At 49.6% G+C, this 27,596-nt stretch overlaps 10 protein-coding genes across 10 annotated transcripts; 4 read left to right on the top strand and 6 right to left on the bottom strand.

Moving 5' to 3' along the window:
- Positions 1-717: 717 nt before the first annotated feature.
- Positions 718-2,604, top strand: EPUS_07920 (uncharacterized protein; the record flags this gene model as incomplete). Its single annotated transcript, XM_007803707.1, has 4 exons — positions 718-820; positions 981-1,028; positions 1,077-2,235; positions 2,289-2,604. 4 exons carry the CDS (start codon positions 718-720, stop codon positions 2,602-2,604), a joined length of 1,626 nt encoding a protein of 541 aa, XP_007801898.1.
- Positions 2,605-4,472: 1,868 nt separating this feature from the next.
- On the bottom strand, positions 4,473-6,365 carry EPUS_07921 (uncharacterized protein; the record flags this gene model as incomplete). The annotated part of the gene is made up of 2 exons (XM_007803708.1): positions 4,473-6,046; positions 6,095-6,365. 2 exons carry the CDS (start codon positions 6,363-6,365, stop codon positions 4,473-4,475), a joined length of 1,845 nt encoding a protein of 614 aa, XP_007801899.1.
- Positions 6,366-7,624: 1,259 nt separating this feature from the next.
- EPUS_07922 (Ubiquitin-40S ribosomal protein S27a) lies at positions 7,625-8,169 on the top strand (the record flags this gene model as incomplete). The annotated part of the gene is made up of 2 exons (XM_007803709.1): positions 7,625-7,718; positions 7,799-8,169. The coding sequence occupies 2 exons, from the start codon at positions 7,625-7,627 to the stop codon at positions 8,167-8,169; spliced, it is 465 nt and encodes a 154-aa protein (XP_007801900.1).
- Positions 8,170-8,794: 625 nt separating this feature from the next.
- EPUS_07923 (uncharacterized protein) lies at positions 8,795-10,022 on the top strand (the record flags this gene model as incomplete). The annotated part of the gene is made up of 2 exons (XM_007803710.1): positions 8,795-9,347; positions 9,487-10,022. 2 exons carry the CDS (start codon positions 8,795-8,797, stop codon positions 10,020-10,022), a joined length of 1,089 nt encoding a protein of 362 aa, XP_007801901.1.
- A 2,884-nt stretch (positions 10,023-12,906) lies between these two features.
- EPUS_07924 (uncharacterized protein) lies at positions 12,907-14,548 on the bottom strand (the record flags this gene model as incomplete). Its single annotated transcript, XM_007803711.1, has 2 exons — positions 12,907-13,769; positions 13,813-14,548. The coding sequence occupies 2 exons, from the start codon at positions 14,546-14,548 to the stop codon at positions 12,907-12,909; spliced, it is 1,599 nt and encodes a 532-aa protein (XP_007801902.1).
- A 1,462-nt stretch (positions 14,549-16,010) lies between these two features.
- Positions 16,011-17,405, bottom strand: EPUS_07925 (uncharacterized protein; the record flags this gene model as incomplete). The annotated part of the gene is made up of 3 exons (XM_007803712.1): positions 16,011-16,925; positions 17,034-17,166; positions 17,218-17,405. 3 exons carry the CDS (start codon positions 17,403-17,405, stop codon positions 16,011-16,013), a joined length of 1,236 nt encoding a protein of 411 aa, XP_007801903.1.
- Positions 17,406-18,020: 615 nt separating this feature from the next.
- Positions 18,021-19,144, bottom strand: EPUS_07926 (elongation of fatty acids protein 1; the record flags this gene model as incomplete). Its single annotated transcript, XM_007803713.1, has 3 exons — positions 18,021-18,583; positions 18,623-18,692; positions 18,743-19,144. The coding sequence occupies 3 exons, from the start codon at positions 19,142-19,144 to the stop codon at positions 18,021-18,023; spliced, it is 1,035 nt and encodes a 344-aa protein (XP_007801904.1).
- A 700-nt stretch (positions 19,145-19,844) lies between these two features.
- On the top strand, positions 19,845-20,683 carry EPUS_07927 (uncharacterized protein; the record flags this gene model as incomplete). The annotated part of the gene is made up of 4 exons (XM_007803714.1): positions 19,845-20,044; positions 20,194-20,239; positions 20,303-20,420; positions 20,544-20,683. 4 exons carry the CDS (start codon positions 19,845-19,847, stop codon positions 20,681-20,683), a joined length of 504 nt encoding a protein of 167 aa, XP_007801905.1.
- A 954-nt stretch (positions 20,684-21,637) lies between these two features.
- Positions 21,638-22,735, bottom strand: EPUS_07928 (uncharacterized protein; the record flags this gene model as incomplete). The annotated part of the gene is made up of 2 exons (XM_007803715.1): positions 21,638-22,518; positions 22,576-22,735. 2 exons carry the CDS (start codon positions 22,733-22,735, stop codon positions 21,638-21,640), a joined length of 1,041 nt encoding a protein of 346 aa, XP_007801906.1.
- Positions 22,736-24,999: 2,264 nt separating this feature from the next.
- EPUS_07929 (uncharacterized protein) lies at positions 25,000-26,933 on the bottom strand (the record flags this gene model as incomplete). The annotated part of the gene is made up of 4 exons (XM_007803716.1): positions 25,000-25,109; positions 25,175-25,461; positions 25,528-26,665; positions 26,720-26,933. 4 exons carry the CDS (start codon positions 26,931-26,933, stop codon positions 25,000-25,002), a joined length of 1,749 nt encoding a protein of 582 aa, XP_007801907.1.
- Between the last annotated feature and the right edge of the window lie 663 nt (positions 26,934-27,596).

The following is a 27,596-nucleotide window of genomic DNA, read 5'->3' on the forward strand; positions in this document are numbered from 1 at the left end:
AGACGGTGATCCCGTCACCGTGGTACGCCTGGCACGCTGGACGGCTCGCTCCTGAAGCGACTACGTCACCGCCGCGTGCAACATAACGCGTTTGTTCAATCTCTGGAAGGTCGCCGGCGGCAGCATAAGGAATTAAGATTCCATCGATAACGTTGCTTGAATGAGCGCTGAATCGATTTGTTCCAGGCGGTGAACTCGGAGCGGTATGTATGGGGCTCTCCTTGTCGGCAAAAGCGGATTTGCCACTCACCAGTACCCCCTCAAATTCTTTTTGCAGCACCTCGGGAAAGGTGGAAAAGGAAAAAGCCAAAAACGCACCAGACAGAAGTGATTGCTGACTTTGTCCGCGTATTCAATAGATTCAGATCCATAGCTAGAGAACGCCGACTTGATCTTGGCGAATATTGGTTGAAGCGCAAAGCACGGTCGGAAAAGCGGAATTTCTGACCAAGCAACTTATTTCGAAAGCGCCTCCCGCATCTTTTTGTACTTCGTCCACCTTCGACCCCCCAATTTTTTCACGACATCATCTGTGTCGTCACTTTCCCAGCCCCCAGCCATCACTTTTCATCCACCGCCTGAAGGTTGCCAAGCTTCTCTTTCCTACAGGTTCCTGCCTTCTCAATCCGGAATAAGAGCCAAGGCCAGGCTATTACGACACCTGACCTTCCCGCTAACGTTCCCACGTTGCGTCATTGTCATCTTATTCACCTCGACATGGCCACAGCTGTCGCTCGACGTAACTCCCCACGTATCGGACGACCTAGCTCACGCACTGCGTCGCCTATGGATAATAAGAAGGCTGCGCTGAAATCAGAAGGTAAGCATACTTGTGCCATGGTCCTGGGCATTACTTTGCGATGCTATCACTGAATTGTGTCTACTGTCCTCGGCTATCACCCTACCCGTCGTATTCATTCGCCAATATCATGCTCGTCGTTGCCTCTTTGCAGCATTTTCGGCTAACAGGACCTTTTCAGAAAACTCACGCAAGAACTCACCACTTCAAACGAAGTCATCGTTGCCAGGTGAGTTTCTTGTTGGCGGTTCAGGTCTCAGTGCTGAATCTTATCTAGCAACGACTCAAACAGCATCACAGCCAGCATCTCAAGCAGAAGAGTCGAAGACTGCCGTTCAAGCCTCCGAGCCGCTTGCGCCGCCACCTCGACCTGCACAGGCAAACAACAGTGAGAGCACCGACTATTTCTCCGGCCTCCACAACGGAGGTTCTCAATTCTCGCTGGAACCCAATCCATTTGAACAATCCTTCGGGGCACCGTCAACAGAAACACCAGGCAAGATTCTGTTGCCATCTGTTGCTGCACTAACGTCACCTGCCATACCGGGGACGAGCTCAACTGGCGGCTATAACTGGGGATCCCATTCACTTCGGTCCGGGCCATTGAGCCCTGCTATGCTGGCAGGCCCAGCAGGTTCAGGGGACTATTTTGATAGTATTGGGCGAGGATTTCCCACCCCTAACGAATCGAGTTTGCGCACAGGCCTGACGCCGGGAGGCGGCGGGTCTATGTTCCCTGCGCCCAGTCCCAACTCACAAGCTCTCTTTCAAGCATTACAGAACGGTGGTGCCACACCAGGCACAGTAGATTTCCATCGAACAGCTATCAATGCTGCTGCAAGGAGTAAGAACAATCAATTTGGTCAGACCTCAAACTCCCAAGAGCAAAATCAACAGAACACAAAGATGGACAAATCACAGCAAGAACAGTTTGCTTCTCACGATGCTGAAGCCGCAAATGGCCTGTTTATGCTTGCGAAGGGTGGCCAAACAAATAATCAATACGCTATGGCCAACCAGCAAATGCAGCAGCAACAGCAGCCTATGCAAAGTAACCAGAATGTGAATGCCCAAGATAGTCATCGGCGGAACACAGCCTCCATGGGTAGCCTTTCTGGACCTGATATGAGTGGACAGCAGTCCGATAGTCACGAAGAAGTGTCGAAGCCGACCACACGGGGTGGCAGAGGGAAGAAGACAGCAAAGGCACAAGCGGCAGCAGCAGGTACTCGGAGAAAGGCCGATGACATGTCACAGAAATCCTCGAACAAAAGATCTAAGGGCAACTCCAGCTCTATAAACGTAGACCCAAGTCTAAGTCTAGAGCCTCCTGATGAGGATGAGGACGACAGTAATGAAGAAGAGCCAACCCATGACGCTAACGGGAAAAAGATGACTGATGAGGAGAAGCGAAAGAATTTCTTGGAGCGGAACAGGTATGCCATGGTTTGACATGGTTGCTCCTGGAACTTGCTAATGTTTCATGCAGAGTTGCTGCGCTCAAGTGTCGTCAAAGGAAGAAGCAATGGCTTGCAAATTTGCAAGCCAAGGTTGAATTGTTTTCGACCGAAAATGATGCTCTTTCGAGTCAGGTAACTCAATTGAGGGAAGAAATCGTTAGTCTTAAAGGACTGCTCCTGGCCCACAAAGATTGTCCTATGGGACAAGCTCAAGGTCTGCCTGGTATGATCATGAATGGACTCGGCAACGATGTTCCTGGCGCCTTCACTAACCATCACGCCAATCCTTATGGGATGGCGATGCAAAATGGAGGTGGCTTGCAAGCTGCTATGCAGAGATCATAGCAATGAGGAGCACCTAGTGTGGAGCGTTCAGCCTTGCGTTACAGCTGGGGTCTGGCAATGCATGTGGTACAATGACATAATGGCCAGGCAAAGCAATTTTCAAAAAGACGTACACTCAGGGGGTGGGTTTAGGGTGTCAATTCCTCGGCTGTACAAGGCCGCAGTCATCATGACGATTGTTACGTGACTCGAGCTCCGGGCATCTTCTGAACAACCTTTTTCGATTACTGACCATCCCCATTCTATGTGGTGATCTGTGTTGCGCACATACTTCTTGTACAACGCTGCATAAAAATGGGTTGCATTGGCGTGGCGTTCGTGGGCGCTGTGCAATTTTTTTCAACTTGAAGACCGTGAGTGATGCATGGTTGTGCAGAGCAGATAGCAGCAAGGCGGTTGACTCGTGGCACCAAAAATAATAAGACATTATGAATATACTGTGTGCGAATTCCCTTGTTAGGGAAAGGTTCGATGACTCTGTAGCCACGCCACTGAGCATTATTGCACTGGTGTTACTATACAAGGTTCTATGTGTCAAGGATTATTTACTACGTACATATGCATATCATCGTGTTAAGAAATCGGCCCCCCTTTTTTCTGCCTCGTTTCAAGTCCAAGTCCAACTCCTGTGCAGGAATTGTCTACCCAGTATTCGATAGACACTTTCAGACTTGCGAGAGAAGCAGGTGTGATGGAGATGTTTCGCTATCTGTGCTCAACAGCGGACTTCAAGCATGTTGAGTTCGAAGAATCATGGAGCATCATCGGTAATTACTGTATCCTACTCGGAGAACTCCTTGATGCTAGCTGTACTCTGTAAATAATGGACAATGACCTGTGAAGGCTACGCAATTGGGTGAGCATGCTGTCCAGGATTGCAGTCTGCAGCAAGTACCCAAATCATATGCCAAGAGCAATACCAATTGAAGTTCCTGTCAATGGGCCTCAGGGCCTTCCCTAATCATGCAAAACCGTGAAATCCAGCAGCCTTCTTGCTTGCACAAGAATTCAAAAGTATGATTCAAAATGGTTCCGACAAAGGATACTGTCCTGACTAGGTCAGAAGATCATCGAATATCTGCCTTGTTCTCACCGAACCGATTTCTCTTCCCCTAACTAGTTACCTACTACGTAGGTGTCCAACTAAATAACTTCCAATCGACAACCAAGCGCCCAGGCTCCACCCTAACCCACTTAACTGGTTTGCTTACACACCCTCCAACCGTGCTTTAAAGAGGTTCGCCATTGCTAGAATCCCAGTATCGAACGAAGTAGGTCACTCACTCCTCGTTAGGTTGCAGAAGAGAAGCTCTCGACGCACGAATCAATTTCCCAGACCGAAACACACATACACAGAGAGAAAGAGAGAGAGAGGTGAGTTGCTGAACGGTGCATAACTAACCTAACGTAGATGCGTTGCGATTTCGTGTGGGTGGACGACTGACTGTATTCGAGAGAAGACTTTCCGCTGTCTTGACATCGCTACACAATCTCTTCCAGGAGACTGCACTTGACGGGCGACAGGAATCCGTTACAGAGTGAACAGTGTCTATTCAATTTCTCTATCCCTTTTGAACAGCTGACCCCAACAACTAGTAGCTAACCACAACGCGCGAGCTTTTTTGAAGAGCTGCTTTCTATCCTTCAGTTTTCTCAAGGCTCAATACCATATTTCCAAGGACGTAGTCTAACAGGTACGTTTGCATCCTCGAACCCCCCATTAGACCGACGCCCGGACCCAGTTTTTTCTCATCAAGGTCGTAAGAACAAGATCGAAGTTCTCCAGGAACTGCGCTCCAAAAATTTCCCAAGGCTTTCTTACATTCAAATCTCCAAAACAGCTTTTGTTTCCTTCCCAACATTTTCTCTTACAAATTGAAGAAACTATCCTGGCCCCCATCCATGCCCATATTTCCATAATCAAAAAAGCTATCAAAATCCGCATTGCTGCTCTCCCCCTTCAAGCTCAGTCGCTGATTATTGCCACCATTGCTCATCAGTGGCTCTTCCGCCGACGAGAAATCAAATGAAATCACGTCCGGCACCGGCGAGCTGGAAGAATAGCACAGGCTCGGTGGGCTGTGATGCCGCTGCTGATGAGATTCTTGGTTAATAGCGCCGAGGAGCTCCGTCTGAATGGTCGGGATCTCGGGAACTTCCGCCATATCGGTAGGAGTTAGTGCTCGATGGTATGGAGAGGGTTTGTTGCCGGTTGAGTAGCCGGGGCTGGCTGGGGGAGTGAAGGTGAAGAGGTCGGGAGGGAAGCTGGCGGTAACTTCGGACATGTGTTGAGAAGATGAGACCACGCCGAACATGGACATGTCGTCAAAAGGCGAGGCGCCGCGGATACTCAGTGATTCGAGCGTTTCTGCGGGTGGAGAGCCGAAGCTGGAGATAGATGAGTCGGTGCAGGAAGAGGCATAGTGGTGGCCTTTCTCCTCCACTCTTTTTCTTGTCCTGTTCGCTTTGTCCAGTCGATCGTCCATTTCCGGACGGTGTTTGCGTGGCCGACCTTTCTTGACGACCTTCTTGACGACGCCCTCGAATGCTCCGATGCAGTTTCCACGTTGGCGATGTCGTGTCAGCGCGTCGTGACGCGCGAATGCATTTCCGCATAGGCAAGGATACGGCTTGGAGCCGGTGTGGATCTTGGCATGCCGTTTCAGATCGTGACCTCGTACGAAGCACTTGTTGCAGTGGTCACATCTGAATTGTCGATCGCCAAGGTGAGTCTGGACATGGGATTTGATGTTCTCTTTTCTTCCGAATTTCTTGTTGCAATCTTCATACTTGCAAATCCATTTGTTGTCAAGAGGATCCGGGCCTTCGATAAATTGGGCAATATCATCTAAGGTGACATTCGTCTCTTCGATTGAGGCACTAACACCGGGCTCAAGGTTTAGATCGGATATTGACATCCGTCGTGGGGAGAGCTCCGTCTTTGTAGGAGATGGGCAGCCTGTTCCTGGCTGAGATGACGGAAGCATCGGGATGTTGGCGGCGAGCAAAGGCCTGCTCCCTCCTGTCTCGGTGAACAGCGGAGTACGGGCGCCTTCAGAACTTGCTGGGAAGGAAAGATCTCTTGCTGTCATTGCCAACTCGGGGGAGACTTGGAGAGAAGCATGACCTCCATCGCTATGTGAAAAAGTTGTCGGGATGCCTCGTGAGCTCATCGAGTGAGGCATCGGCATCTCCGCCATCTCGAATGTACTCGAAGATATCATTGGTGCTGTTCCTGGAGGGGATGGAATATCGTTCTCCTCATCATGTGCCTCGAAGATACCCTCAAGAGACCTTCCCCGCTGCATCAAGATTGGATGTGGTGCTTTGATGGTCTTGTCTCCCTGTAGCCTCACTGGTGAAGATTGAGCCGTCCTTGAAAAGTGATACTGGCGACTATTCTGCTTGAATGGAGTTGTTGCAGGGGTGAGAGGGAGATGTGCTTTGCCATGTCAGCCTCTTTCCTTCTATTGTTGCTATATGGACTTACCAGTGTTCATCTGTTGTGCGGGTGTAGTTGGTCGCTGCTGTCCATACATTTGTAGGTCAGGTTGCGACATTCTTCTTTCATTCATCATTTCATCCTCAAAGCTCTGTCTCACGCTGTGGGTGGATTGGAAGTAATGCTGGCTATCTTGGTCCACATTGGAGTCCATGCCTTCAAAACCAGCTGGTGATGACATGTACAAGTCCTGTGAGAAGAACTGCTGCAGTGGACTTGCCACTTGCAGATTGGATTGTTCTTGCAGAATTGCATTCATTGTGGTTGAACTGTATAAATCGTTGTGGTCGATATTGTGGTCTGAAAATACATCGCACTGCGACGACGTTTGCGACTGGTTTCGCTGGCCCGGTCTGGCTATGTTTTGCTGCTGCGCTTCTCGCAGAATTTGTTGTCCGATGGTTGTTGATCCTGGGTTAGTAATACTTACCGTGCTTCCTGTTTGTCGATCTGCGCCTCGCGTTGGACTCCGGTGATCAAGTGATTGACCTCGTCTATGCGAACTGTGGCGCTGAGTGGTGGGTGGCATGGTTGGCACCTTCAATGCTTCGAAAGCTACTGGTGTTGAGTTCAGTCGTCGATGTAGCTTTTGTCGTTGTTGAAGCACTGATGGAGGATTGGACATCATCTTGTTGCGGGAAGATGAGTTCGAATGGTTCTTTCCTGAAGGGTATAGGGCGATGGATCCTTCTTGGTTCGAGACTGGCTAAGGGTCAGCTATATCGCCTTTCAATCTCTATCCCTTTCCTGCCCGCATCCGAAGTGCACCGGAAAGCGATAGGTCTCATCTCCAGACCGTATTTGGAACATCTTCTGAATGATTGATGATTGGAACTCGATAGGTACTGACCTCACGCAGCGCAAGGCTGCTGACCGGGCAGCGGGTTACTGCTGTTTTGCTACCAGTCGCGGGTGGTGTTCCCAGACCTCGAAGCGATTTAGATGAGAATGGCCCTCACGGGCAAGGTGGATGAAGATTGACCCAGTGACTTGGCCCGCGAGGCTTCTCGATCAATTGGCTCTAGTGAAAGTGTGAATACGGTTTTCTTGACTCGAGTTGTAGAGTTGTAGAGTTGTAGACTTCTGAAAGGCGTAAGTTTAGTGGTGAGGGAGTGGGAGAAGTCTTCCGAATAGACCGCCGGCCTTTTTCAGGTACTACGTATCCCTGGTGAACCCCGGCGCAGCAGTTACCGCCCAGTAAACAAGGTTGATGGGGAAACTGATGCAGCAAGCTTTTTAGCTTCCGTGTCTAGCGCCAACTCTGCTATCAGTGACATATCACGTGCCCAGTCCCACATTCTCTGAATTCGAAAACTCCAAATTCCACATCCGACTTTGAATTCCAGTCACCACATCTGCGTCGAAGGTTGAGGAAGACATTCTTGTCTAGGTAAGATCCACCAGCATCCTTCAAGCCTTGCCATCTCTTACCCTTTGGCGATGACTTTCAGGAGCTCTTCGGCCCTGGACTAAGGAGTGAGGAACTGACCGTCCTCTCTCGTCTTCTAGATCTTCAAAATGCAGATCTTCGTCAAGACCCTCACGGGCAAGACGATCACCCTTGAGGTGGAATCGTCAGATACTATCGACAATGTCAAGAGCAAGATTCAAGGTATGTATGCCCTTCAGCTCGGCCTCAACGCGTACCTTAACGGTAATTCTATTCTTCACGGTTCTGACATGCGTGTTCAGACAAGGAGGGCATCCCACCCGATCAACAGCGACTGATCTTCGCCGGCAAGCAACTCGAAGACGGCCGGACTCTCTCCGACTACAATATCCAGAAGGAATCCACCCTCCATCTCGTCCTCCGACTCCGTGGGGGTGCGAAAAAGCGCAAGAAGAAGGTCTACACCACACCCAAGAAGATCAAGCACAAGCGCAAGAAGACCAAATTGGCTGTGCTCAAGTACTACAAGGTGGATGGCGACGGGAAGATTGAGCGCCTGAGGAGGGAGTGTCCAACGCCCGAGTGTGGTGCTGGTGTCTTCATGGCAGCCATGCACAATCGGCAGTACTGCGGCAAATGCCACCTGACCTACGTCTTTGACGAGTCGAAGTAGACAATCGCTAGCCAATACACAGTAGCTCGTCAAACACATCGGCTATTTCACAAGCACCAGACATGCAGCATTCATACCAATCCTTCGTTTCTTCTCCCAACGCCCCACTTGGTCTCCCGCATTGGTCCTTTCGCGCAGGTCACACAGTATGACTTCTTCCAGTGTAAGATGTAAGAGGTATAATACTATTCCTCCTTGGTACACCCTTTGGCCCTCTGGCCCCCTGGCCCCCTGGCCCCCTGGCCCCTGCAAGCAAAGCGATCTCCTTGCCTTTCACGGTTTCGCAGGCCTGGGACAAATTGTGACTGACACGTATTTTGTATTCTGCTGCGCCGCTGCACCCTGTAGCAAACCAATCCCCTTTCCCCGCAGCATCTGAGCCTCCTACGAAGCGCTGTTGTTCTTTTGCTCACCTTTCCCTTTCCTACTGCCATTCTTCTAGTTTTCTGCATGTCTCTCTAAACCAGTCACCAGATTCTGGCGTCATATAAGGCATTCCTCTTCTTCCTCTCCCGCCTGCATTTTGATCTTCGCCCTCAACTTCACCGAGCTCACCTCGTACCTCAATTTCGCAACCCCCAAGAACACCACTCCCCTCCACAACCCACACCCCACCCCCAACATCATGGGCGGCGGCAATTCCCTCCGCACAGTCCTTTACTATGTCAACTGGGCCATCTATGCCCGCTCCCACAACCCGCAAGACCTGCCTGTGGACAAAGTAACCCACGTCCTCTACGCTTTCGCCAACATCCGCCCCGAAACCGGGACCGTTTACCTGACCGACGCCTGGTCCGACACGGACAAGCACTATCCCACCGACTCGTGGAACGACGTGGGCACCAATGTCTATGGATGCATCAAGCAGCTCTTCCTGCTCAAGAAGCGGAATCGGAGGCTCAAAACACTACTGAGCATCGGCGGATGGACGTACTCTTCCAACTTTGCTGCCCTGGCCGTGGCGGGCCGGGAGGAAGGGAGGAGGGAATTCGCCCGATCCGCGGTCCAGCTGGTGGAAGATCTGGGGTTTGACGGGCTCGACGTCGACTGGGAATACCCGCAGGACTCCAGCGAGGCGGAGAACTACGTCCTCCTGCTCCGGGAGACGAGGAGGGCGCTCGACGAAGCCGCCGCCAAACGCGGTCCCGCTCACTGCCGTTTCCTCCTCAGCATCGCCTGTCCGGCCGGGGCGCAGCATTTCCAGAAGCTCAAAGTGCGCGAGATGGATGCCTACCTCGACTTTTGGAATCTGATGGCCTACGACTACTCCGGCTCCTGGGACAAGCACGCCGCGCACCAGAGCAACCTGTTCCCCAGCCGCCACGCCCTTCAACACGGCGGCGGCGGTGGATTTCTACACCAAACCCCCCGGCGCCGTGCATCCGAGCAAGATCGTCCTGGGCATGCCGCTCTACGGCCGCGCCTTCGCCGATACCAAGGGACCCGGCCATCGATATGCCGGGGTCGGCGAGGGCAGCTGGGAGCAGGGCGTCTGGGATTACAAGGCCCTCCCTCGCCCGGGCGCGGTGGAGTATCATGACTGCGACGGCAAGGAGGCGTGCGGCGCGAGCTGGAGTTACTGTCCCACGACCAAGATGATGGTGAGTTACGATACCCCGGGCATGGTGCGGGAGAAGGCAGCGTTTGTGCGCGAGAGGGGGTTGGGCGGCGGCATGTGGTGGGAGAGCAGTGGCGATAAGGCTGGCGAGGCGAGTTTGGTGGCGACGTTTGTCGACGCGCTGGGTGGCACGCAGGTGTTGGAGGAGGAGAGGAATTGTTTGCACTATCCCGAGAGTAAGTATGAGAATTTGAGGAACGGCTTTCCTGGGGAGGGGGAGGCGGAGGAGTGCTAGACGAGATGGCTTCTTGATATCACGGCGCGATGGGATAGAATATGCTTGGGGATAGGAATCTACGTATCGATGATCTGACAGATTCTCGGATCTCATCAGTCTTTGGTCTTGTTGGATATTGGCTACAAATCTTGGACTTGTGCGTCTTTGGTCCTGTATACATATCCAGAACTATTGACTTCTAAACTGTAGGTCTAAGAAACCCGTCCCCTCGAGCTAACCCAGCAGCGGCCTCCTCATCCAATCTGTCAACTCGCTAAAACTGGTGGAGGAATCAGACAAGCAGACTATCCCAGCCAAGGGGGAACCCACCACGTAACCATACAAGAGACTGGGCCTGACTCTCTTCCCCACGCGCCCTTCCCAGGCTGCAACGTGGCCGAGTGTCCTCCATTCCCTCGAAGCAGCATCTTCTTCTTCTCTCTCACACACAAAAGCCATTCATTCCCTCCCATCTCTGCATCTCTGCACTCTACCCGTGTCCAACACTTGTCATCGTACCGAGCAAAAATGAACAACTCCATGCTCCGTTGGAAGATTATAAGCCATGGTCGTGGAAATCTGTCATAGCATACTACTGTTACCATACAGAAGATACGCTGTCGCTTTACTGGAGGATTTTCTGCCACTCCCAACTTGGAGATTCCGCCTTGCTCTCCGGCTTGTTGCTTGATACTTAGTGTGAGGGAGTTTCTGGGACTTCTTCGCGTTGTTGTGGTGATGGATGATGAAGTGACTGGCGGGGATGAGGAGTGCCTTTATTTTCAATGCCTGGGCATGGAGTTGCGATCGGTCGGGACGTTATGGGGGAAGTGGTCTGTCGTCACGGTATAGTAGACGAGAGCACTTGGACCTCTGTTCGCACCCGTGGTAGGTGGTTGGAGCAGCCCTTTCTTATATTGGGGTTGCTCTGATGGTTGAGCGAGTCGGTAATTCTGGTTTGTATAGAAGTGGAGCTTTTGGCCGTTGATTTCGGTGAGGAAAGCATCTGGCTGCCATGGTCATGAAAAGCTTCCCCCGTATTACTGCTCGCCGTTTACTCGGAGAAGAGTGGGGTCACCCTTGTCAAGAAGACTTGATATCGTATCGTTCTTCGCTTTCAGCGGTATGGGTTCGCGTCCTCTACACAAGATATTCTGGGAGTTAATGCTTGATGTTGTGGTTCAGCCTTGTTTGAATCACGAACTGGTACACGATCCTGTCACTAAAATGTTTCAGCTAGAGCTCACCATATTGTGGAAGCTTGCGTCGTCAGGGAGCTGTCGAAAGTCTCTGCCCTGAATTCTGATCCTGCCCAGTACGAGTTAGCGATGATGCATGCATCCTACCCCTCGAAGTCGGCGGCTGGATTATGAAACTAAGGAAAGGGTAGGAAGCTGCATTTGATGATGTTGGTACTGATGTTAAGAAATGGAGACATGTCCTTCGAGATATGAGATATCTCGGATCCAATGAGACTCAAGCAGTACATAGAGATCTTCTGGGAGGATCTTCTGTGGAGCTCTTAGAGTGCCATGGTTCAAATTCATTGAGACTGTTCGTGTAGATGACGTCTTGACTTGAGACCGCCTCTCTTTACACCAGACACCCTTCTGGTAGTGTTCGGTCATGTCTGAACCCATCTGGTGACTATAGATGACATGGAAGGAGCGGGTATGAAGACCACAGGTGTCGCGCGAAGTCTTGACGATAAAGGTTGTTTATGTGCGCCAGCAAAAAAACCGAGATGTGATGGTGAAAAATATATCACAAACAACATGATATGTAAAAGATCGGGATGAGTCAGGCCGAGCATTTGAAAGCACTCGAAGATCGCTTGTCGCTGGTCAGGGTGACGCTGAAAATTATGTTGAAAAATCCTGAATGTAAGCTTTATCGTCCCATTTCATTTCATAACTGCCAGCGAGCATATGATTGACACGATATCCCAGCGCAATATTTTGTAGATGCGTTCAAGGCGCTTTAACATATTGCCGACGTACCACTCACTGCTTGAAATGAAACCCAAGAAACAGCTAAGCACAAACTGAAGATACTTAAGTAGTATCCGTCGTAGCGACAGCGAAACATGAGGAATGGTACGAAAGAGATGGCGATGATTGGCACCGCATCGTCGACTGCGAAGACTTCGCTAACGGCGCGGCGAGCTTCTTGCCCGAGGTTGAAGAGCTCTTGAAGCTTTCGAAGGATGCGGGACTCTCTTGAGCTTTCGCAATAATCACGCAACTTTCCGGCGAGGTTCAACGAAATGATGACGAGATGAGTACGTCCATTTATGACTGTTATCTGGAAAGCTATAACAAGCTCGACGACATGATGCTGCGTGTGGCTAATTTACGGTTCGAGTGGGATCATGATCCACAGTCGATCAATCAGACTTTGGTTGATCTGCTATACGAAGCTCATGATCTTCTCGGGAAAAAAGGTCTGGGCTATTTTCCAAGGGTTCTGGATAGATTGCGCGAAATGCGAGCCATTATAGCGGATGCAGCCTCTTCCTCTTGAGGATATCATGCTGCTAGCCTGAGGAGCCTGGTGGAAATTGGCATCTCCGCTCTCACGCTGATCGCTCCTGACAGCGCATATTTCTCCCTTTCAAAACTTTGGTTGGTAATTCGTTTCGCTTCGACTCAACAGCACGTACCGTCCGAGTCATAGCAAGAGCTCCAATCTTATGCTTCACTTCTGTGAAGATCTCATGTTCTACGAACATCCGGCCGAAAGGGGAAGAACTACTTGATTATTGATACACATACTAGACTTCTAGGATCATATCTTTAATAAATATGTACTTTCCCAAGCTGAAAAATCCACAAGACTATCTAACTCTAGTGTGAGCATCATATGCAATCATCATATGCAATCATTCCGTGCTTTTCGTTACTCAAAAAGATGTCTGACATTCAAAAGAAGAAGCCACGTTGATATCGCCACCGTTGTATGCCGCAACGAGTGGATACGGACATAACGGTGCCCGTCGTACTGTACCATTGGTATCTGGCAAGGTCGTCCCACTTAACGTCTCAGGCACAATGTCGTTCTCTACCCAATCGACCAAGGATTGGAGTACATTGTCCGGGAAGTAGCCAGCTCCACCAGCACAGTGAGCCACCCCAGGAGCGGGAAAGAAGCGATAGTAATCTGCCGCGTTGGGGTCAAGATCCAGAACTCGCTGATAATAATCATACGTGCCATTTGGTAAAATTATCTCATCCGCCAGGCCATGCCAGTTGATCATCTTCCCACCGGCTTCTCTGAAGTCCGTCAGATCAGGATCGCTCGTTCCGATAATGGATGCGTATTGGTTGTTAGATTGGCGGAATATGCTGTCATATTGCCTATATGACATCTGCATAACGTCGAAAGTGGGATCCTTCTGAACGAAATATGTGATCCAAGAGCTGCTGAGGGGAAATGGCTGTCCAGTGCAATTTCCAGGCGAGCTACAACTGGTATTGGCCAAGCCTGCAAACGACGCGTCCCTGTTCAGGCCATGCCACAAGAATCTGCCGTCAGTGGTTCTCGGTCCACTCCATGCTGCAAGCGCAATTGTGGCGGCTTCAGAAGAAATCGTCTCGTTGGTACCGCTACCGGGGCAGGTGAAAGCCTGGCCTACCACAGCGCGTGGATCGAAGGCACACAGACCCGGAGCCGCAATGATGCCGTCAGCGACTCCATCTAGCTCATCACACGCCGCCGTCGCAGCTTCCCTAATTGCTTCGAATTCGCATTGTGGCGGATAAACACCTGACCATGTTAGCTGAGGATGAAATGCGAACTCAGTGCGCACCTATTTGATTCATCACCAGTTGAGGCCAATATTCGGCAACAATGCCACTTGTCCACTGGATTGCTGGTGCTGCGGCGAGAATCCCATCATACTGTGAGGGGTATCTTTGCGCCATCATGAGGCCTTGACGGCCTCCTGTGGAGCAACCATTCCAATAGGAATACTCTGGCGGTGAACCGTAGTAGGCGGTTGTGACGGCTTTCCCAATGGTAGCCGCGTCATCCAGTGCGATTGCGGCAAAGTCCTGCAAGAGAGCCCAGTTGACATTGCCTGGACTTACGAGAGCCCATGAAGAAGGATCATAATACACCCCAGATGCATGACCACCGTCAGTGGCAACAGCCGAATATCCCATTGACACTGCATAGGGTAAGGATTGGAATCCAGTTTCAGTGGCATATGCACCGCCGCCCGTGCCCATGAAACGTCCGTTCCAGCCTTCAAGCGGAAGCCAGAGCTGAACGTTGATGCTATCGTTCTGCCCAGGATGCGTGTATTGCACAGTAACATTACAAAAGTTGAGTCCGGTAATATTGAGTGGGAAGTGCGAATCCGCCTGGATGAGAGAGGCCGAGAGGTTCGTGACAGTAGACGCAGAGAGGGAAATGATATCAGCGCCAAATAGTTCGGGATATGGGATGGCGGCTGCTGTACATGTATTGGTGACTGCACCCTCCACCGCCAGTGACAAGGCCCCTGTAAACGCCAGCAGTGACAACGCGCGAAGCCGATGCATTTTAGCCAAAATTGAGAAGATGACGTCCTGATATAAAAGATATAAAGCGAATGAGCAGAGGAGGCATAAGATGCTTATACTTATACTTGTATTCCTCATCACCGGGCAACACCTCTACATAATGCTGAACAGGGGGCTTGCAGTAGAGAGCCTCCGGACAGTCCCATTGGTGGTAATCATTTCGCACAGTCATACTCTGTAGTAACGTTACTACCCTGTCCGAACACGAAGTAGGATGCGGTGAGCATCGGGCCGAGACCACAAGAGTGATTGCTGGGGAGGCTGCCATCTCAGCTCCGATTCTGAGAAGGTTACGTCAAGCTTCACGGTCAAAGCGTCGACAGCTACCTCAGGCTCAAAGCGTATCCTAAGCACGAAGAGGGTGCAAGGGTTCTCTCTTCCGGCCAAACTCCGGTGGAAAAGTTGACTTCAGCACCCGATGCTCTGGGTAAGCTTAGCTTCCTTAATAGGCAGTTCGAAAAAACATATATGAAGTGACTAAGTCAACGATAATTCGTTAACGTTTACAAAGTACTCCGTACTGCTAGCATGATTCAGCTCTCCCCGCCAAGTCCATTTGCCGTGTTCGGGGACTAGGTACATTGTACGGCCGAGGTCTCAATACCTTTAAGTAGAGGATAATGTTTGAGCGAAAACAACTGTGATAGTCTTGGTGCGGATGTTTGCAAAGACTTCCTCTTCTAACATTCGTGTTGAGAGACCTGGTATGGCATGACAGGGCATCAAAGCCCGTAGCCAGCTTTGCTGCAAGGTCGCTTCCTGTCATGGACAGTTTTGCTACCTCTACATGATCACGGGTTTACCCAGCGTATTGCGTTTTGCAGGTCATGCCAAAGTTTGGAGAACTGTCGCCCTGTCTGCCAAGAGTCTAGAAATAGCCTGTGAATAAGTGAGGATTTCGATCTGTTGCCAATCGCATGGCGCGCATTGAGCGGTGTCGAATGCGATGGCCAATGGAGGTCGTGGCAGACTGGATTCCAGAGCATTCGCCCTACCTGGAATACGCATGCCTTCGTTCCTGAATGCGCGCATGTGGTGGAACGGAACACCGGCCCTGGCGACTCGACTTCTGTGGATGGCCCCACCCAAACTGCCAGTTGTTGAGAGTGTCTTCTGTAGAGATAGCGCTCCCAAGATGTGGCCAGTCTTGTGACTCATATTGTGAAGTGTCATCCAGGACGGCCGCACTTTGTGGGTGCGAGATCGTCTAACTGTTAAGTTCACATCTTCAGTAGTCGCCCCTTCGTTCTTTCTTTTAGACCTTGCGGTTTCTTGAGATCAGCTAGCTGACGTCTCCAATATGAGTGCAGCACTGCCGAGGCTCTAGATGGCCCGATTTTTCGGTCAATCTGCAGGTTCGGTTCAATCGAACTCCTCGCCCTATTATTGTTGTGGCATTTGCGGCAAACAGTCGAACCTCAGACGACAATGACCATCAAAATTAACGGCTGGATCTCACTGATGCCTGGTCACAAAATCTTGTTCCTCTTCCAGCACCGGTCAATTTGGGTCCAAGCGCGCCGTGAATGCAGCAGCTGAAGTCATCTGCATCATGACTTCTGTGGTGTCTGGTAACTACGCTTGAGATTCTGATGCTCCTGCCGTTGGCAAGATGATGCGTGATGTGTGTTCCGATTGATTGCGCCCATGCAATAAGAATGGAATCAGCGTTGCCGTCTTGTCCTATCGAACCGTAAATATTGCAAAGCGTGGCACGAACAAGCCGTGACCTCTCAGGGCCTGCCATGTGAAGGAGAGAGCGTGACACCGTCCGGATCGGATGTCCTGGTCCTTGCGCAATGTTCGAGAGACTCGCAAGGTACGACAAGACTTGTTGTGCCACAGGCTGCATATCGCCATTGTCTAGCTCCATAACGAAACAGAGCATAAGAAGGAGTACTATTGGATTCAGCATCTTCGCCCACCGCCGCAAACCCTCGAGGATGGTATTAAGGAACTTGAATGCTTCTCCATACTTTCGCCATTGTAGATTGGTCAGTACAAACTTGATGTGTCGCGACATGTCCGAGACAAAGGACGCTTTGCAAAGGCAGTTAACGTTTCTGAATGAGCGAATGTTATCAGCCCACGTAAAATAGAAATGTCGCGTGCCATCAATGACTGTGTTGGCGGTGACTTCTTCACTTTTTGACGACAATGGATCATCAATCCAGTCAGTTGGATAGAAGAAAGTCTGAAAATTGCTGGGATAATAAGAAGGTTGTTGACTTTGGGAAGAGGCCGTTGGGGTGACTTTGAACCCCGAGCATGTAGTGGTAAGGCGAGATGTTCCTACCAGAGGAGGCGAATCATGATAGGTGCTAGACTGACAAGAGAGTACACTGGGATCCGAATTCTGGTGATTGTTGGTAAATGGCTCTCAGGGATTTGCTGTGCGGGCTTTGACGCCTTTGCGCCTGAAATGCCTCGCTACCTCTGAGAGAGTTATATTTCGGCGGCCTACCCGCACAGCGAGAAGAGGGCTTCGGCCATACTGTCTGCGTTGCTCGAGAGTATGGACGACGGCCTTCATCTCATGCTCCTTGTTGTTCTTGTCCAACTTCCATTTGTGGATTCGTCGCTTAAACATCCTTTCGCTGGACAAAACATGTCAATCAAGGACTCTCAAATACCGAAAGAAGGCTCACGTGGCATGAAAACCGTAATCATCAGCAAGGATCTTTTGGACCATTTTAAGAGTCTTGTCTTCTGTGAAATATAGCTGCGTGATGAGGGGACGCCAGGTTTCCCATTCAGCAGCCGAATGAAATGTATCAGCCTTGTTGGACGCCGCTGCAAACTGAGTGACACATAAGTCCATGAAGGTCGCCTCCATTGTCGACGGCTAAGGAGACTAAGCAGCTCTCTCAATACACGATGGGAAAGAAGACGGATAAAAGAAGAGACAATGAAAGAGAATGGAACAAATACTTGCCGTGTCGAATCGAGGTGCGAATCTGATATTTATGCGCAACGTTGAATGGCAATTACATTCTGGAAAAGATTGCATAAGAGTCTCCCGTGTGTCAAGATTTCGATTATGATGTTTGAACATTAGTGGTTGCCTTACAGGGTGTGGCTTGCGAACTGGGGGGGACCTTATGCATAGGAACGGTCTCGGCTCGAAAGTCCCCCTGACTCAAAAGTGCCATGGCTGTTCAGTGTCCCAAAAGAGTCAAATGTTTTAGCACGCCTAGTGATCTTCTTTAGTAGCCTCGTTTAGAAGGTACTGACTTCTTCAATGTACATTCAAGTAATGTAGCAGTGGTACACAACTTTCACTCCAACCCATGCAATCAAATTAGTATATTTTTTATTTCCCCTATTTCCTATGCCATGTCACGGCCGTGATCTGCACGTTCGCTTACCTGCGCGAGATACATGCGTGACTTTTGGTCTCCACGGTTCTCAGTTCTCGGACACTGAGATTCCGTCACAAGATTCTGAAGGCTCAAGCCTTTCTTGAGCGTGTTGTCGGACCATTCGCTGCACGGCCACTTGTCTTGGCGTCTCCATTTGCGGTAATGCTGCCATCGCCCATTGAGGAAAGCTGGAGACCATCGGGAATCTCAAAGTTCTTCATCTCGATGGCAGCCTGTTTGCCGGTATTGCGACGAGCTCTGCCTGATCTCTTGTACGTTGCGAGGTAGAAGGAGATAAACAGGAGCAAGTAGGAGCTCAAGATTCCCATGCCAGCAAATGCAGCGAATTCTTCACCAGCACATTTTCCCATATTCGGCATCCAATCAAAGTAAGTGGATGTGAAGTACGTATATGATGCGAAGTAGACAAATCCAAGGTCGATGACAAATTGGAGAATCTGAAGCATTGTAATGTACTTCTTCCACCAGATGCGGATTCCACGAGCAGACTGGAAGTAGTACCAATACATGACAACATGGACCACCAGGTTAAGGGAGATCGGGACCCAAGAAACCGATGTTAGCCCTATGAGCTGGGAGTAGCACAATGCAGCGGTTGCTCCATGATGGTATGTGTGCAAGAAAGCTGCAGCTATCAGCAAAATGTGATGTAGGTATATGAATTACCTACTCAATGGCTTCTTCTTTAGGACGAGGAAAACAGTATCCAGCAGTTCAAGGTATTTGGTGAGATAGTTCAGCTGCTGAACGTCAGAGCCCGCTCAACCAGTAGCATGTTCAATGCCCATACGTAGTACAGTGCAACCAGCTCCTTCGTCCACCCTCCCTCATGGTCGCAAATGGCGAAGAACACACCCTTCCGGGCGACTGTTGGCAGCAGCTGCTCAATAAAGAGTGCTAGCAGCGTGGCGCTGATGGCGGTCAGGTAAAAGTTGTGTAACATGAACAGGCCATTGATGACGAATGGTTTTCGGGTTCTCATCACCTCGCGGCCACCAAGAACAATAACATAGTATGCCCCGAGTGTGACAGCCGTCTCTTTCAGTGTCGACATGGGTGTGACTCCTGGGACAAACCTGAAGTCTGTTGGAGAATAGCCCATGATAGCCGAATAGACCTTCGCGAAGATGGGCCATAGTTCAATCCCGAATGGCCGGTCAAGAGTAGGGATAGGGATTTTGTTGAGCGACATGGTTGACCGCGATGGGCGAGCAGATTTCGACGAAGGAGTGTGGATATTGATACGAACGGCGCCGGGCGATAACCGTATAATTGGGAAAAGGAAGGACTACGAAGGGAACAAGAAGGTGGTCTAGAAAGAGAAAGGAAACGGTCAGGAAGACAATGGTCGCAATTGGGATAATTGCGCAAGCTGGCTGAGTGGTGTTGAGGCACAAAAGGGGCAGAAACCAGTTCCACAGCTTGGCAGCATGTGACTTTTCGTCATTGGACCGCTGTTTTAGGCCGAATTTCCGAAGGTGCCGATAGTATGAAAGACATCTTCAAAATTGAAATGAATCAGCTAGCAAAAGTAATGCCTCATAACTGTGCGTATAGAATGAAGATGTGGTCTTCTGGTAAGCCGTAGAAAGACCCTAAATTGAGCACAGGTTTTCCAATCACAGGGTTGGATTTGATGTGTAAGTTTTGCGCGATGCAGCTCGTCAATGGATATGCATAACTAACTAATCCGGATTGAGCTCGCAGCTCTCTTAGCCATTCGAAAGTCCGAAGGTCCGCTGAACGTGCCCCAATTTATGCTCCTGCCCCTGGAGTGCCACCCGAGCTAAAGCTGTAGCTGCCGTAAAAGTGACCTCCACCACAATTGATAGGTACATCCTGCAAGCGACATCAGCGCAACTTGGACCCAACCCCGACAGCGACGACATAATATGGCGTCAACTTCGGTACTGCGTTTTGCTGCACGCACTCCTTCAACTCCTTTCTTCAGACCCGCTCTTCGACCAGCGAGAAGAGCTCCTGTTGCTGCACTTGCGACTTCGTTAGGATCTGCCAAAGCTGGATTTGGCAGCACAAGTGCTAGGAGAAGCAGCGGACACGAGGAAGAAACATTTGAAGAGTTCACTGCTAGGTATGCGAAGCTCTAGCGTTGCTCAGACATTGTCTCCCTCCTCCGAAGTGATGAAATGATACCAATGGAGGGCATCGTCGGCAAGATCGAACGGAACTGAATCACGCGGCTAAAGGAGGGAACTGAGGCTGACGAATGCTCAACAACAGATATGAGAAGGAGTTCGACGGTGTACAAGACGTCTTCGAGCTTCAGGTATGCATCTGCTCGAAGAATGTGGGTGCCTGAGGCATACACGACTCACACACTGCTCCATAGAGAAATCTAAACAACGCATTCGCTTACGATCTCGTCCCATCACCCACAGTCATAGTTGCTGCGCTTAAAGCCGCAAGACGAGTTAATGACTTCCCCACCGCCGTTAGAATATTTGAAGGTGCGAGTTCTCCTAGTCTTTGGCTTAGCTACAAGGCGGACTCTTTGGCTCGAAAAGGAGATGGCATCCCTTCTTATAGCCGGAAAGGAAATTTTTGGCTGTAGCTGATTCTATCGAGAACAGGAATCAAACACAAAGTCGAAAATAAGCACCAATACCAAGAATACCTCGACGAGCTGAAGGGCCTACGAGAAGAGCTAGGAGTCAATCTAAAGGAGGATCTATACCCAGAAGGATCAGACAGCCCATACTTCAACCCGTAACGATGGAGGAGAAACACCAATTGTGGGCAACCAGAAAGCGACAGACAATCTGTTTTGAAGAGAATGATAACCCCATTGCGCATCCCTATGGGAGTGGGAGCCGGAGCAAGAGCGGAATGCAAGAAGCCAAGAGAATCGCCACACCGCTCAGTGTAGATTATTCTTCCCCTGCGTTATCTGTGGTGCTGCGAAGCGGCTGAAGTAGATGCATCTTGTACAGCTGAACATCTACTTGGGCCATACGTTACTGCAAATTGATCAAACACTGCTTCAGACGGACCTTTCCTGTCTCTTTGACAACGGCAATTAAATCACTTCTTGTGAACAATGGACTGCGGCTGCAGATGTCTTATCATACCGTGCACCACCTTGGACGTTCGTTTCTTCTTTTCGACACCCCGAACAGCTTCTGTCTTGATGTCCCCACGTTTGAGCGGTTGGCTATTTATACACATGCATTCCCTGCTCCTACTCTGCATCAGATCTTGTGTTTTTTTTGTTCAGACAGCAGCAAGAACAGGCATGAGAATACTTCACGTGAAATCTGGTCAAGAATAATTATCAGTCTTGTGCACGGTAGCATGCATAAATAAATACTTAGCACCCAACCTGCCCAAGACCATCCAGGCGCTCTTTGACTTCAGCACCAAAATCTATACAGCGATTTTGCTTCTCGTGACCCAGCACAAGGAATACTCTCCATCTTATCAGAATTTGCCAGCTCAACCCGTCCCAACATATTTAAACCAATTCGGCCTACAATCCTCCCTCTGCAACCACGATTCTCCAGCATAAAATTGACCGGGCTTACAGCCACGACACTTCGGGCTGTTGGGACAATTGTAGAACGGGATATGGTTATAGCCGATATCCTTGAACCTGTCATCACCATCTCCGTCAGCTATCTCGTTCGAGGAAACCAAAAGCTTCATATTGAGAAAAGGCAGCCGGGGCTTACCAATGGATCTTTGAAGCATCCTCAAATAAGCCCAAGGCAATAGAATGAACAGGCGCATCGCCCCATCTCTCGTAGAAGAAACCCCCAGCTCGGTCTAGGTGATTGAAGTAGTCCTCGTATGCCTTGCTCCGCCAGAACTCCATATCAGCAATCTCGAAATTACTCCAGAAATGGCACGTGCTGTATCCATGCGCCTTCTCGTTGTGCTCAGGCCTTGCTTCGCTGTCGACCAGCCACTTCATAGCGTTATTCTCGTGCAGGTACTCCGGATGGGCAGCTAGGAATTTGATCGTCTCCGGCCAGAGCGTAGGAATCGATTCTGGGGCATCATAGAGGTTGATGTTAAAGCCGTAGGTTTTATTGTGATCTTGCATGTAGCGGAAGACGTCATAGTCGATGTCGCAGAAGAACTTGACTTTCGGTTCCACGCGCCAGTAGTACCGGGTGTCTTTGAGTGCTGGGTGATGGTAGAACATGCCGCTGTTCCAGCGACACATTTGGTGGTAGGATTCCTTGGTCGAGTACTGGACGTTGTTCTCTTTTAAGATTTTGGTGCTTTCTTCGTATAATTCGTGTGAGATCCAGTCGGGTGTTGCCCAGTGTTCTTTAGGTATGAGCTCATAATTACATTTGGCTTTGGTGAGGGCCTGTGTCCGACGCTTGAATTCATCGGTAAAAGGGACCTCGTTGAAGAAGGTCCATGGATAATTAAACTTGTGGTTCCAGTGCTCTTCTAGTTGTTGCATGGTTGGCAGAAGGTCTTTCAGTTCTTCGTTGCGGACGAGGACAAGGAGAGTGGCATTGATGCGAGGTGAGTCTGGATTGTCAGCCGCGTACTTATCGGCCCTCCATAGTGGTTCTGGTGGTTCGCCAATTGCTGGAAAGAGGGATCAGCGATGGGAAGTTCCCCAGAAGTAGTGGTAGATAGACGTACGGTCTAGGAGAGGATCCCTCTCCATCTTCGAAATTATCTGTCCATCCTCATGTCCAGGTGTATGAATTGCTGGAGGCTGTCGGACAAAGGTGAAGACGAGGAAGAAGAACAAGGCAATTGAAAGCGCGCCGAGTACTCTGACTGGTTTCGCGACAGCCATAACAGAGTGAATTTTCTATCCATGGAGCGAGAGAAGATTTATCGCCAGGAGGCGCATATCACCGGTGTTGGACATATGAACCTTGCACCTCGTCCAATAGTCCCGGAAATTGATGCCAAGACGAAATTATGTTCCGGCATTCAACCATCTCCATTTATTTCAACCTATTTTTAATTTCTATATCTACTTAGATAAAATACAGAGATGAGTACGATGGTGCATCTCTATAAGACCTACTGTAATATTCGGGACCCGGTACCTAGCTTGGGTACAATTGATAAATCAAGAATCTTCTATCATACATCCTCTTCCAGTCTCCGCCAGTGTCATACAAGTACTTTTTATGTAGGGGTACCGTACAACTCCATCAGCCTCAATTTTAGTAGCATCCAACACACGATTCATTTACTACGCTACTCTATGCTTTACAAACACTACCCTCTTTTGCTGGACCGCCAGACTTTGGCTAAACTTTCAAACTGCCTTTGCCTTATCATGGATATGTCCGGATAGGACGCCGTCTACCCATCAATTGAAGTCTCGGAGGTACGATACTGCCTATATCCAAGTAATAGCCACTGGAGCCTTCAACATCTCGTGGACCTTAGACAACGCTACTACTATCGACAGTCCTCGGTATAGCTCGACTCATCTCTTTATCATTCAGCATCGTGCCCGAAGGCCCAAATCCGTCTACCAGTGGGCGCAGGAATCGAGCAATAGAGAAATTAGATCGTCCTTGATAACGACGAGTCTGCTTACATAAATACCTGAGGTGAAGAGATTCAAGTGAACGCCGACGATGCATGCAAGGAGGCCAACCACATTGGCAGTAGACGTTGACGCGGCTGCTGAGGTAAGAGACAGTTCCCTCAATCTGGACTTGAAAACTCTTTGAGACCATAGTGACGATAGATCCGAATGTAAATTCGCCCATGTTTGCACCAACGGTCTCGGCAGTCTGGCAATGGATCTCCCATGCGGTCCTAATTATATGTGTCAGCGTTTTTGATATGTTCCTGCCTACAGATTTCAAAGCCAAAAGCTGAGTCTGATTTACCCAAAAGCATAAAGTTGGAACCGGGTCCAGGGCTGTTTGCCAATGCCAGTTGCATACCGACCCTCCAGTCCAATTGCCGAAGCTGCTAGACGAGCCATACCATCCGAGATGATGTGCGCTTCGTGCGTGGTATCAGTTACAGAATCCATCGTGATAGTACACCGGTAGAAGGTGGATCTCTCTCCTGCGCCACGTTCTTGTGAGCCCATATCCAAATGCATCGGGGGCAACAACTCTGCAAATCGCACGTTGTGAGATATCCGTATCTAAATAGATATAGGTCGTACCACCTAAGGCCCATTCGGTAATGGAATCGAGATGTTGCCGGTAAATGAATCGTCACTGAATTCGTAGTTCCAAGCGTCCAAGATTCCATTTGTATCATATCCGAGTGAAAAGCCAACTTCTAGGCATTCAAAACATGTCCCTGTTGACACCGTTATTATCCTATTCGTAAGCCACGGGTATGTTTGTTTTTTTTGGCGATCCTTGGGGTTGTAACCCTTGAAACGGCACGCAAACTCTTGCCGACAAGGAGTCCTCCACTAATAATACCTGTACTCGTGCGCCAGGATCCTCCATCACAGGACTTTTGCTTGGTCTCTGAACGCATCCTGTTCGGTTATCAAGTGATCATCAGTCTCCACGAATGTCGAAATACAAGAAAATAATGACTGACGAAGAAGCTGAGGCCCAACACTCAACTAAGGGCTGTGAGAATGATGTTGAATGTAGCTTTCTGGGCCAATGGTATGGGCCCTCCCTCTCATAAATCTTATGTGTAGCAAGGGCGAACACAATGTTAGTCACAGCAGCAAACCATCGGATGATTTGCTTTTTAAAGGGCATGTGAGTCTGTTCATTAGAATTAGAGTGTCAACCGTTGTCAGAGAAGAAGAGCCAACTCTGAATGGCAGCTCTTCCTGAAAATGGGTGCCACCTATGTCATGGACAAGCCTCCTCGCCTCCATCCAACCATCTGATATGAAGTCTTTGCCATAAATTGATCGTATGAGGTTTGGAGCAATATTATTCTTCATCATTGACTCGCGCTTCAATGATAACACATTTTGCATTGTGGCAGCAACAGCTGAATTAACGCCAGGGAGAGTTTGGTAGGTAATGTCTGCTTCTCTGTTGCCACCGTGGAAGAATCTTGCCTGTTTTAGACCATGCGCTTTCCGAGGATAGACAAGCCTAAGTCCTACCAGGAACCGGCTATATCATATATTGGTTTTGATAATGATTCTTCGAGCCAGTGTGGCTTAACCTCGGTATCTTGCTCATCCACACATTTCCCTTGCTTGAACAAGTCTGTGGCTGTTGTCAGTAAGGTAAAATCAGAAATTCTATGTGCCAATCCAGAAACCTCGCAGCACGATGTCCGATAATGACCAACAAGGACAAAAGATCCCGCAGGAAGAACTGCACTTTCTTAGTACACCTGGAAAGTAAGAGCACTTTCCCAAGCGAGGTAGAAAATATCGCCCAGGTGCCGGTCTCAGCCGATGGCAACCCTGATACCCTTTGAATCCGAAGGAAAGCCAGGATTAAGAAATCGTGGGCCGGCTGAGTGTCTCTGGCTGTGGTTTCATAGTTTTCGAGCTTGAATCTACCTGGGGCGAAGATTGCGGCGATGGTGAGGTATATCTCGCAGTAAGCAAGACTGTAGAACCAATTTATCAGCATAAGTAATCAAACTATCTGTCAACTTGCTAGAAACGTGACGTACTTCATTCCAAGACATTGCCTTGAGCCTTTGCTGAATGCCACCATGTATTTACCCAGTCTGCTTGCCGAGGGTTGAAGCCAACGATTGGGGTCAAATTTCCTCGGGTTAGGATAAGTATCCGGATTATTGTGTAAAAGCAGCGTAGTCATGCCCACAGGTGTACCAACCGGGATAGTCCATTCCTTATACTGTAAAGCGATATCAGGTGAAATACGTTGTAGCCGATGTGCAGTTCCGTAAGACATCCTAAGGCCCTCCATAATAACCGCGTTCAAGTATGGAAGTTGCTCGAGCTGTTGCCACTGGAGCCTTGAATTCTTACCCGGCAGAACAGTCTTCAACTCGGCTTGCAACTTAGCCAGAATTTCCGGATTCTCCAGAAGATGGAATGACACGATTGCAAGATGATGCGCGGTCGTGATAGTTCCAGCGCCCATGATTGCCAGCGCCTCGGTTCTTAAGTGCTCAGAGTCTTTCTCCTGAGGTCGTACTTGGTCATCTGCTATCATATCATAGAAGATGGTTCGTTGTCCTGTATACTTGCGGCCTTTTGCCAAGTCTGCTTTGAACCCATTGACCTGCTCCTCGAAACCCATTTGTAATTCTATCAATGGCATAACTTGAGGATTCATCACGCGGACAAGCCAAAGCGGCATACTCCGGAATAGGGGCTCCATCCAGGTAAAGTGCTTGAGCATATGGCCGTTCTCGCCGAGATCCAGGATAGCTCTTTGCCATTGGGGCGCAAACTCTGGTTTATCTAGAAGTCCGAGAGGCTTTGCGAAGGCATATTGGCCTATGACATCGCCTGTTAGGGCAGAGAAGACGTCAAGGAGATTCAGGATTGCAGCAGATCCTTGCAATTTCTCTAGCCTTGACACGAGCTTGTCAACCATAAGCTGTACTACAGGCTCCAGCTGTTGCACTGAGGCCTTTGAGAAATACGGAGACAAAGTGGCACGCCGGATACGATGAAGCTCATGTTCAGGAGTCCCAAATGTTGAAGTTGCTCGGCCAAACATGCGGAGGTCCCACAAGAACTTTTCCGTCCTTCTGACAGAACCATGCACATAGAGTTCGTCATAAAATTCTGGGTCGTTGACATGAAGCTCGTATGGGTTGATACGGATGATGGGGCCTGAAGTCTTGTGAATAGGAGACTCTCATCGGCATGACTTCCAGCTAAACTGACCATATTTTTCATGCATCATTGCGATCTTGAATGTATATTTTCCTCGTCTGGCAACATCGTAGTAGCACTCATACCACAGTGTGGCAGCGGCCAGCTTGGGACCTGGGAACCTGGACAAAGGGCTGAGGTATAACCTATAGATCACAAGACCAACTCCATATGCTATGTAAACAGAGGCCAAGTAGAGGAGCGTAGATGTGTTTAGGAAGGCCATTCTCACTGTAGCAAACGAAAAACCCACAGAATGAGAGGCGAGGGGATGGCAGCTTGGTCCAAGACGGAGACTCGTGCCTGGTATTTGAAGCTGATTGAAGTGAACAAGCCTGGGAATCCTTCGAAGCAGCTCTTTACCTCGTCTGACAATATCGAGATATGATTCGTGCGCGTTGCCGTTGTCTTCAGGTGCATAAAGTTATAGTAGTAGACGACGTCTTGATCCCGTATTCAGGTGAACAACGCTCTGGGTTTTCAATTTTTGTATCTCAGTATCAGGTTGATATCTCTCATTGGTCAGCCATCTCCTCTCTGATTTGTAAGTCGCCTTCCATCTTAGAATAGGTAGGATAACACTCCATCTCTGGAGCTATTTCTGAGCCCACCCTGAAGGTGACGGCAACATCAGTAGCGCGGGGTGCTTACCCGCTAGCCACATACAGAGCCGCATGGGAGAAATAAGGAGACAGAGAGCACGTTCTATCCATCGAGCTTGTTGAGTAGTTACGGAGAAGCCCTCTTTCATCCCATTCTGCTCTTGGTTCCTAAACGCTGGCCCCTCTCTGAGCTGGTTGCTGAAGTTGAGGCAAATCCTTGTCCAAACACGCCAAGAGAAGACTCCTGTACTCCGTACTATAGTAGTAGTAAGAGGCCCTCTGTGTCA

This window comes from Endocarpon pusillum, assembly GCF_000464535.1.
Source record: "Endocarpon pusillum Z07020 unplaced genomic scaffold scaffold2693, whole genome shotgun sequence".
In the NCBI taxonomy this organism is placed as follows: domain Eukaryota; kingdom Fungi; phylum Ascomycota; class Eurotiomycetes; order Verrucariales; family Verrucariaceae; genus Endocarpon; species Endocarpon pusillum.